The following is an 11,328-nucleotide window of genomic DNA, read 5'->3' as shown; positions in this document are numbered from 1 at the left end:
ATAGATAGATAGATAGATAGATAGATAGATAGATAGATAGATAGATAATCTGGATCCTCATGAAGCAATGGGGAACACTCCTCACATTTAAAAGGTTTTAATTTGTGAACCCAAAGTTCTGGGCAGTGTTTATTTTCTTTCTTCTCGGGAACAGACTTAGGTGTCTCAGTGTCTCTCTGTAGTTTGAATGTCTGATTCTGTTCCTGCACATTCGTTTCTCACACATCATTCTACAAGAGAATCACCTTGGAGAGCCCTGTAGAAATTGAGGTTCCTGATCCCACAAGTCAAAGGTTTTGATTAAAAAGGCAAGGTAAGGAAACAACAGAGATTCAGATGAGACTCAGTCTCGGGATTTGTTCTTTCTGTGAGAGCTTTTCCAGGTCTTTCCATCTACCAGTGTCCAGTTCATTCAGTTTCCCTTTGTCTTGGGCAAAGTAACATTTGAAGGGAGGCCAGGCTCTTTTTAATAAAGACAGGATGTCAAATAATGGTTACAGGAATGCTTAGGAGAGAACAAAACCCCACAAAATTCCAAAGGAGGCCCCACCACTTAGATGTTCAAGTATTCTACACATCTAAGCCTTTTAAAATGGACAACTCTCGAGTGATAGCGCCTGTCTTCAAGGGCCTGGCTCAGCATCCATGTTGGCAGGCAGGCAGGTGTCATCCTCTTTTCCTCTGACAAGACTCTGGCAGTAGGCTCCCTAAAAAAGAATGCAGCCTTCTTTCCTGGGTACCCCTGCCCTCCTCTTTTTTCATCATAGTTAGTTACAACCTCAATACAGGGGATAAAGCAAAGCCTCTCTGCAGGTCAGCAGCAGGGAAGTAGAGGGCAAACGAGTCACAAAGCAATTCCATTACCGATAAATACCACCGTGTTTTCAAAGAAGCAGGCTCCCCAGGGGAGAACATGATCAAAGCCAAGGTATGAATTTACTCTCCCTGTTTAGCCTCAAGGCTCTTATGATAAAATGAGAATTCAGCTACTGGGAGGGAGGGGTGTGAAGCCCAGAAACCTTTGGGAGGATGGGCCATTACTCATTTTCCCAGCCGAACACATAACGCTGCTGGCATTTACAGAATGCCCAGTGTACAGAGAACAAAGTCCATCATAAACGCTTTGGGTTGATAATATAAGTAGCTAGCTTCAACTTGCCCAATGTACACCGTCCATCACGCACTGGGACATGCACACTCCACCCTATCACAGTCCTAGCTCTTACGCTTAGTACTTTACTGACCCTGAGCAGGTCTTCATGTCCTACTCGGCTTTCTTTCCCTCATCTGTCAAGGGGGACTGCAGAGGGACTGAAGGAGGGGTGGGGAGGTGGTGTCAAGTGTGGAGAGCATGTTGTGCCCTTATCTTACCTGACCCTCACTTCCTCCCTCTCAGCAGGCATTGCTGTTACTTCTGTTTATGTGAAGAAAGTAGCCACCTGGTGTTCGGGCAGAGCCCAGAACTACTTCATGAATGCACCTGTTAACTCTTTTTAAATGCTTTCCTGATATCTCTTTGGCAATATTACTATTGAAACAGGAAACATTAATATTGTAATGGAGTACTGTTGCTATTGTAATATTATAATTGTAATATTTGGTAAGCACAGGCTTGAGTGAAAGACCTGTCTTTTCCTTAAAACAGTATTCTGAGACACTAATTATGTGAATATTCTCCTGTCTGTGAATACCATGAGGCCACAATCCTATCCTCAGCATGGATTGCTATGGGATGAGAAACTCCCTACTGGGTTCTTCAGGGAATGTACTTTCTCTTGGAGCTAGGATACAGTGTTAGTGAGTGTGGGCAAGATGACAATAGGGATGAAGGGATGAGAGCAGGGAATGAGGTTCTGAGGTACAGGCTGCAGACAGCCAGCGTGGGATGCAAAGGCTCCAAACAGGAACAGCCGGAAGAGGTAGCTGCTCAGACTGCACGGCCTCACAGTCTTCACAGCACGTTTGGGACAATGGAAACCTGGAAGCCCATGGTTACCTGATTTCACTGGGGGAAACAATGAGCTTCAATTTGCTTAACTCCCTGCTTTCTAGTAGCAGCAAGTGGAGGGTCTAAAATGCCAGTTCTATCAAGGTGGTGCTTGAACTCCTGACCTCTACCCTTCTCCACTCACACTCTGACCCCTCACTCCCTTCTCTCCACCGCCTTAGAAAAGCAATCAACCTTTTCTATCCTCAGTTCCCAGAGCCTCGTGGTTCAAGGCTCAAATTTAGTCTGTGGCATTCATTCCTTTCTTGACCTTTGCTTCTGGTTTCAAGAGGCATATGTGTCTGAAAGAAGATATTAGGGAAGAGGAGAGGGGAAAGGGAGGAATAGGAGAGGAAGAGAGGGGAGGGAGTGCTTCCCCAGGTCTTAGAAGGTTCCCATAAAAGCAGCCTGCTTTGGTTTGAGAGTTCTGGGCTGCTGGCTGACAGTGAATTCACTCCCCAGGAACATGCAAAGCAGATACTCCAAGCCTCAGCTTCTGAGAGCTTGGCCCATCTTGATAACCTCCCAGACCTTTCCTTGCCTTTAACTCTGCTGTGATTTTTAATTCTCGGCTTAAGAGTGCATTAAACCTCCAGTCACTTCCATATTTATCTTGGCAGAATTTATACAGGCATTTCCAAGAGCGAGACTAGAATTTCTAACAGAAAACACAGCATGAGGTCTACAATCAACCGGTCATGACTCCTCTTCCTTGTGTCCCAGTGGAGCCTTTAACACCAGAATTAGTTTTTCATAGTGATCTTTTCCTCCCATAGAACCTCGAGAGCAGAGAGGATTTAAAAGTTCATTTTCATAGCCTGGTTCAATATTCTTTGTGCTTCCCTTCCCATCCCCTCACCGATTTCTATGTCACCAACACCAGGGAACTCAACACATCCCAAGAACATTTCTTTCTGTTTGGAAATAGTTACCACACTATTAAGGCAGTATAGCCGTGTTAGTCACACGTTATGGGTTTTTGCATTTCTGTTGGTGGCGGTTTGATATAACACTGTATAATATAGTGCCATATGCAACGATATTTTCAAACTGAACATGATAGTATGTACTGTTGCTTAGTCACTCACTTTTGATATATTGAGTCATCTTCACCACCACCAGATGAGAGAGAGAGAGTGCAATCCTCAACCAGTATGCCAATGGGGGAAAAAAAAGGCCAACAGAGGTAAAGGAGTTTGCTGAAAGTTTGAGAGCAATCAGGCCTGGGCTCTAGGCCAGACTTGGCCCTTGGCCACACTGGTCCAATTTACGTTGTGCTTATGTAGGAATTGTTCCTTCCTTTCTCCCCTGAAACAGTGAGGAAACTAACACTACAGATGCCTTAGAGCTGACTTGCAGGCCAAATGTACTAGTATGTACTATACCTATTTAGAAAGGTGTCAACTTACAGTAAAACACATGTGAACACCAGCAAGCCTGTGGCTGAGCTTAAGTTATCTCCACAAAACACTCTCACTATTAAAAATTATTTTCTCCATTTCAAAATATCATCATGTTCATATTTACATTTCTACTCAGCATGGCTCTTTTGTGTCATCATCTCAAGATTTATATTAGGATATTTAAATCTCCTGCCTTAATGCCTAAATCTGTATATGTAAGTTGGGAAAAACACGTCATCACACAACTGCAGTGGTTATAAATCTGCAGGTCATGACCTTTTGGGGGTTTAATGGCCCTTTCACGGGGGTAGCCTACAACCATCAGAAATATCAGATATTTGCATTATGATCCATAATAGTAGCAAAGTTACAGTTATGAAGTAGCGACAAAAACTTTTTGTGGTTGGGGGGGTCACAACACGAGGAACTGTATTTAAGGGTCGCAGCCTTAGGAAGGTTGACATGCACTGTGTATATGGCCGCTCAAGTCCCCCAGACTGCATCCTTTGGCTCTCCCTCAAAAGGAAGCACTTTCCTGGACAAGTTTAAAGGGAACACAAGTCAGGTCAAGAAATCCTGCCAATAATGGCTGTTTCCATGGCAACAGAAACAAATGTGCAACATTTCTTTGTTTTGTGAATTCTCCTTAGCAAGTGACACCAGGACAAGCGTCTATGATGTTAGCTTTCTCCTTGGGTTTCTCCACACAGCTGTATTTTTACAGTCTAATTTTTCTTCTTTTAATCCCTCTTCCCGCTGACACACATGAAAGACTACTATTTAAAATCTGAGAGAAACAACACAATCATAGACAGGCTCTCAAGAAGATGATATGGATATGTTAGGTGCCTCGAGAGATTTTGACGTAAGTCATTTACAGTGGAGTGTCTCCTGTTGTAACTGATAACAATATTGCCTTATATACCATAGTGTTTAACATTTCAAGTTATTTCCCCAGGCGCTTTTAACTTAGTCCAGGAAATAACTTATTAGAGAGAATTTTTTTAAACACTTTTTCTTAGATCAGTGGTTCTCAACCTGTGGGTTTGTGACCTCTCTGGGGGTCAAACAACCCTTTCACATGGGGTAATATAAAACACAGATATTTACATTATGATTCATAACAGTATAAATTCAGTAGAGTATAAAAGTTATGAGGTAGCAAAAAAAAAATAGTGTTAGGATGGGGCCAGCACAATATGAGGAGCTATATTCCAGGGTCGCAGCATCAGGAAGGTTGAGGACCTCTGTCTTAGATGGTAAAGCAGAAATGCAAAGCCACAGTGCCTTACCTGTTGTTCACTCTCCTTACAGCTTGTCACTGTCCTAGGAAGTGTTGTTTTCCTCAGAACCTTGTGACTCAGCTGCCATGTTGCAATGGCGCTCTTCCAAATGCTACTATAAACACTGATTGCTGAGGCTGAGGAGAACCAAGTTCCCATCACTCAAGCTAGGGGTACATTCCTAATCTCATATATGGAAGATTAACAGAGTTTCTAAACTAGAAAAAAAAAAGCCCTTCCTCTAAAAATAAATACATTACCTAGACAGGAATCAGCAAACCTTTTCCATTTTTACAAAGTGGAAGACACTTACTATTTTAGGGTTTGTGGCCAGACAGTCTCTGAAAGTACTCAATCAGTGTAACATGAAAACAACCCTAAGCAATGTGGATAGGCATGGCTGTATTCCAATAGAGCTTTATTCACAAGGGCAGAGACAGTTTGGCTGGTGGGCTGTAGCTTTCTCATCCCGTACTTGGGAGATAACATTTTCTGTTTGCTCTGGAGAGATGAGAACAGAGGTGGATATTCTTACCAACTAGGGATTTTGTGTTTTGCTGTAGTGTCTTACAAGGGATGCATGGTTGCCAGTCACCCTGGTGACTCCCAGAGCCTGAGCTCTCTCACTGTATGACGGGGCACATTACTCATGTCTCGGCTTATGGAGCTAGCCAGGAAACAATGGCATATGGCCCTTAATTGCACCTGTGCCTTCGTGTTCCTTATTGTGCTGTGCAGGCAATCTGTGGATATACAGTGGTAGTCTCTTAGGAGTTTCTAATCTGGGGCAGGATAAGAGGAGGTGGGGGTGAGAGAAAAAACGCATACAGACACTGTTAAATAAAGGAAAATGTAGTAAGGACCAACAAAGCGCATCGAGAAGACAAAAACAGTAGACATGAGCTTAAGCCTAGGCAATCAGGGTCACATGACAGGAAAGGATGCTATGTAGCTAGGCCAGGAGAAATGGGAGAATCCCAAAAAGAGTCAAGGGGAGAGCCATTAGGGGAAAGAAACTGTAAGCAGGCAAGTACAGATACACACTGTGTGCAGAAAATAGCATATTCTCTTGTGTCTGGAGCAGGGGTGGAGGAGGGGAAGGAGGAAGGAAGTCCTCCAGCCTGCACAGAAGCCTGACTGCTAAGGCTGAAGTGTGGGGATCCCATTCTCAGTGGAAAAGGGCCTCTATGGCTTTGGAACAGCTACAACAGTAGTGCCAAGACAGATTTACCAAGAGAGCATCCACAGCAGTGTGAAGGAAGTCAATGTTCTCCAAATGAACCCCAAAGAACTCTAGTGGAACATTGGCCAAAGAAATGGAGTCTGAGCTACAAATGCATGCCAGATACGTGATCTTTAATTGATCTCCTTATGTGAAGAGGATCAATTACTTTCCCAAATACAGCTTATTTAACTTAACTCATACAAAGTATTATTTCAACACATAGCTATTAAAAAAGGGCTTACAAGAAACTCTGTCTTGTGATAAACCATCAAAATCAGAGTGTGTTTTACACACTGAGCTAATATCATGCATGCAACATTGCAAGCATTCAGTGTGGCAAATACCTACCATGCTGGGCAGTGAGCTGAGGAAAGATCAGAAGACAGTCATTTGAGAACAATGACTGCTGTTTCACCAAGTCCTCTTAGGTTCTGCACCCTTATGGGATAACCATTGTAAGATTAGCTGCTGTGCCTTAAAAAATATATGTCTACCAAACACTACTTCGCTTAGAAAATATTCTTATAGCAGAAGATAGGTAAGTTACTGAGGTAAGTAAAATTCTAGACACTGTGTTATAATTACAAGGTTTTAAAGGGACTTTGATTCTTCAAATATTTTTAGGTTGAAAAACTCTCACATTTGGGGAGAATGGAAACCACAATCAGACTATATTTTATGAAAAGAAGTTATTTTCAATAAAAAATGAAAAAATATATTATTATTAGCATTTTCCGACTGGAGAAATAGCAGAGACTCTTTGTTGCTAAAATAGATAATGCTCCTAGGGATCCCAAATTGTCTTCACTTTCTCAAACTCTCTTGGTGTGTGTGTGTGTGTGTCTGTCCCCATCCACTGAGACAAAGAAACAGGGAGACGGCATAGCCAGGTGATAGAATGAACTGAGCTGCAGAGGGAACAGCGCAGGGTCACAGAGGGATAAGTTCAAGCTACTGAGGTGGCCAGCTACCACTTCATATCATTCTTTTAGATCAGAGATCTACTTAGTCGGATTTAAGTAGCACAGACCGACAAGAAGAACTACTATTGTCACTGGAAAAGTAACAAAACTCCGGAGGGTGTTTCCAGCATAACTTTTGGAAGGTGGAAAGATTAGAAGAAATTCTTACGAAATTACTTGGACTCTTTGGCTTGAGCAGCAGTAACACCAAGGAGATGAGAGAAAGATGCAAAGAGACCTCCTGCACCATGCAGAAACAGCATGCCCAGAGCCCTCCCACCGACTACGGGCTTCAGGGGTGCGATTTGTTTGGCTAGCTAGTGTGCATGCATGTGGATACATATAAGTTGAGGAACGGAATATGGTTGCTATAAAAAGAAAGATAAAGTCATCATGGCTATTATAACAATCTTAATTTTTACCCCTCTCCATTATCAACAGTCTGTTCTACACTGACACTTCTCCCTCCAAAATGAGAAAGAGGGGGCGTTACACAATACCATTTTAGGCACCTGTTTGCTGTACTGCAGTATCACATTTTGAGCTAGCCAGAGCTGCCCACATTTATAGGTTTGGGTGAAGCCTGGGTTAGTCAGTTGGTAATTGCAGACAGACACTTCTCGATTGATGAGAGAACCACCTCAGCAAAGCTTCCCAGTTTTACTGGGTATAGCTGTTGCCTGGAGAGTTGTTAAAAGCACATTATGATTTACAAGTTTGGTGGGGGACCTAGGATTCTGGGTGTGTCTGTAATTGCTAATCTGGGGACCACATACTGACTGAGAAGGCCCCACAACATCCAGCATTTGTCTGAACAGCTAAGATAAACATCTTAGATGCTCCCTCCTTTTACACACTGTAGTCTCGGCTTCCTTTCCCTCTGAGCAAATAGTAGCTTGGACTTTTTTTTTTTCTTTTTAATAAATACGGTATTAAGAGGCCCTACCAGCCTAAGCTGCAAGATCCTGCCTCGGAGCAGGCATTTTCTTTAAGGCTTATGCTTTTTCATCCTTTCACCTCTCTGCCTTTAGGTATCAAAGCTTGAAAGAGAGAAGACTCAAGAAGCAAAGAGGATTCGTGAGCTGGAGCAGCGCAAACACACCGTCCTGGTGACAGAGCTCAAAGCCAAACTCCACGAGGAGAAGATGAAGGAGCTGCAGGCCGTGAGGGAGAACCTCATCAAGCAGCACGAGCAGGAAATGTCAAGGACAGTGAAGGTGCGGGATGGGGAGATCCAGAGACTCAAGTCTGCCCTGTGTGCTCTCCGGGACGGCAGCAGTGACAAAGTAAGGACAGCACTCACCATTGAGGCCCGGGAGGAGGCCCGGAAACAGTTCGATGCAGAGCGCCTGAAGCTCTTGCAGGAAATCACGGACCTGAAAACTGCCAAGAAGCAGGTGGACGAAGCGCTGAGCAATATGATCCAAGCGGATAAAATCAAGGCTGGGGACCTTAGGAGTGAGCATCAGTCCCACCAGGAAGCCATCTCGAAGATCAAGTGGGAGTCGGAACGGGATATCCGGAGGCTGGTTAGTACTAACGCGAGCGGGGCAGAAATGGATCCCTGCCGGAGCTCTGTGCTGTTAGCTGTGTCAGGTGTGCTCTTGTCAGTAATGATAAAAACCAAAAACCAAAAACCACCCGCGCTTTGTTTGGCCGGCTGTGCTATCCAAAACGCAAGGTACATTGTGAGGCACTTTCGAGGAAGCTGTAACTGTAAAATGTAAGAGATTTTGGAGTCCTTGTTTTCATAGTATATTTCACAGTAAGTGCGTCCGTCCGGGCACACACGTATTCATACGGCGACCAGTGTTCTTGGGTAGTCCGTGAAAAGGCTGTAACTCACAAACCCTCCTAACATTAGCTTGTTTCTGTGGGCTTTCCGGTTGCAAAGTTCCATTGGGGTGTTTTACAGGACAAAGAGATTTTTCTACAATTTGTCTGAAAATGGCCACTGTTGAAAACATCTGAGTGATTCATCAGCACAAACATGGAGCTATAAAATCCCAGGTCGTTTTTAAAAATGGGTTTCTTTCTACTCCCAAATAAGCAAGGAATATTTGCTATGAGCCATTCTGTTTTCTAATTGGATGTTATTCAGGAGCAGCTTCTTGCTGTTTAAATTTTTCTGTAGTTCAACCCATACAGAATTGAGTTGTTTTTTTGTTTTTTTTGTTTTTTTACCTTTTAGCATGCAAAGCCCAAAGCCATGCAAATATCTCACGATGCTAAAATAAATAATTAAATTAAAGCATGGCTTAAAAATTGTAGTAACCTAGATAATCTTAAAAAATGAAAATTTATATTCGTCTACATGTAAAAGTTAAACCTTTTATGTCAGCGGTTCTCAATCTGTGGACTGTGAACCTTTTTATCTCCCAAAATATTTATATTACAATTCATAACAGTAGCAAAATTATAATTGTGAAGTAGCAACAAAAATAATTTTATGGCTGGAGATGACCGCAGCATGAGGAATTGTATTGAAGGGTTGCAGGATTAGGAAGTTTGAGAGCCATTGATTTAGAACGCACTTACTATATGTGTCTCTAAGCAGAGTATCATTCAGGGAAAACCATCCTGTCCCTCTTGTGTGTGCCAATCCTCAGAAACCATTTCCTAAGATTTCCACTTTTGTGCTTTGAATGATGTCTCTAGGATTCCCACTTTAAGCTAAAGCATTTTTACAAGTTAAGCCAGTGTCATTTTCCTAGTTATGTGGTGTGGTGTGACTGTAAAATTCTGCCTCTGCCACCCTTTCTGAATGACTTACCTGCAGTTCATTCTGCTGCACTGTTTGACAATCAAGGCCAAACACAGTGCAGAAATAGTGCTCTCTGCCCTGCCTTTGGTTTCCGAAATGACCATGGCTGACGAAGAAGGACTCAAGACTTTGAACTATGGAGCAATCGGGTAGGTGAGTTCAAAGAAAACCTTGGATTAAATGTTGTTTCTTGCCTTTCAGCATGAAATGTACAAATTAATCATAATCTCCAAGAACACTGAAGTAGACATGAGATCCTTATAAACCATATGAAATCTAAACCATCCGAAAAGGTGCTCAAAAATTGGGTGCAAACAGATTCATGTAGAGAAGTGTTTCATTAATATACGTGTCTCTGTCTTTGCTTTCTCAATTTTCCTTTCCTATCTCTTCCCTCACCCTCATATGAATTTTAGACCTGGAGGGAAATAAATGAGATTTGTTCTTTCTAGAAAATGTTACCAAAGATTTCTGCAATATATTCCTTTCTCATCTCTGACTGGGAGCACTGGTTAATTTTGCAGGATGCTGAGACTCAGATTCATAATAGAGCCCCCTGTATTGCTAGTTATACCACAGGGAAGCACTTTGGAAAGTCCTGGGGGGTGGAGGGATGTGGACAATCTTGGAGCCAGTAAACCACAGCGCCTAACAGATGGGCTCTGGGCTCAGAAGACAAAGTTAAAGCATCAAGATTCCATCACACATAAGGCAGGTGACAGTGATGAAATGCTTAAGCTTTCAGGTTCTTAGTAATCATCTGGTACCTGGTGGTCATGGAGCCTACTGAGCAGGACATTATTAGGAAGTGAGATGACTTGCATAACTATTGTGCTTCAAATACTGTAAAGGATCAGATTTCATTTATAATACTAGAGATGCTGAGGATGGCTCCCAAGGGTGCTCAGGAGCTGCTCTAGCATCTGCGATAGTAGAGAAGGCAGCCAGGGACACAAAGGTTATGAGCCGTATTGAACTGTAAAAAACTGCATATATCAGCTCAAACAAATGAAAAGTGTACTCAGCTTAATACTGGACTCAGCCTTCTTCAAGGAGTAAGAAAATGTAGCTGATATTCTCTCCCATATCAGCAGCACACCGTCTCAATCCTCAGCAGTTATCCTGTGATATTACAGGGCAGTGCAGACTTTAGTCCACTGGTCTCCCAATATTGACCTAAAATTTAGTCATGTAATCTAGAGTCAGCAGCTGGGCATTGATGTGTAGGAAAACAAGTGGCTGTGGAAGCAGAGGCTTCTCTGCTCTCCTCATCTAAAAAGAACAGCAAAGAAACACAGCGAGTCATTAAAAATACGGGAAAGGAGAAAGAAGAATGCCATTTTTGTTAAATATCTTTTCTTATTTCCATTTTAAGAATTCACACACAAAAAAAAAAGAAATCACAAGAATATGATGAAATGGGACACAAAGCTTCATCTCACTGTCTATAATCTTTTCAAAAATTGTTACAGACATTCATTTCATTTATTGGGTGTTCCTCATCTAGGGACCACAAACTGGTTCTAGTCTAATGGAGCTCTGATCCACTGGTACCTGATACCTATGCCTTAAGTCAAATGTTAATATATTTGAGGCCACACCCAAGCTTAGCACAAGGGAGTGCCCTAATCAGTAACCATATTCTACAGATACACAAGGAAACATTTTGACTAAAAGCAGCAGGCATTTGTAATTCCTATTCTA

General features: G+C 42.5%; 1 protein-coding gene across 4 annotated transcripts in view; it reads left to right on the top strand.

The window, feature by feature from the left end:
* The window catches only part of Jakmip2 (janus kinase and microtubule interacting protein 2), a 140,129-nt gene that overhangs the window by 85,277 nt on the left and 43,524 nt on the right, over window positions 1-11,328 (top strand). For all 4 annotated transcript variants that reach the window (XM_055622776.1, XM_055622774.1, XM_055622777.1 and 1 more), the window contains exon 3: window positions 7,892-8,389. In XM_055622776.1, coding sequence (XP_055478751.1) covers window positions 7,892-8,389 — 498 coding nt within the window. The remainder of the gene's footprint in view (window positions 1-7,891; window positions 8,390-11,328) is intronic.

This window comes from Psammomys obesus, unplaced genomic scaffold (genome assembly GCF_907164565.1).
Source record: "Psammomys obesus unplaced genomic scaffold, mPsaObe1.curated_primary_1811, whole genome shotgun sequence".
NCBI lineage: Eukaryota > Metazoa > Chordata > Mammalia > Rodentia > Muridae > Psammomys > Psammomys obesus.
The sequence above is the reverse complement of the archived record's forward strand: the minus strand, read 5'-3'. Positions and strand labels throughout refer to the sequence as shown.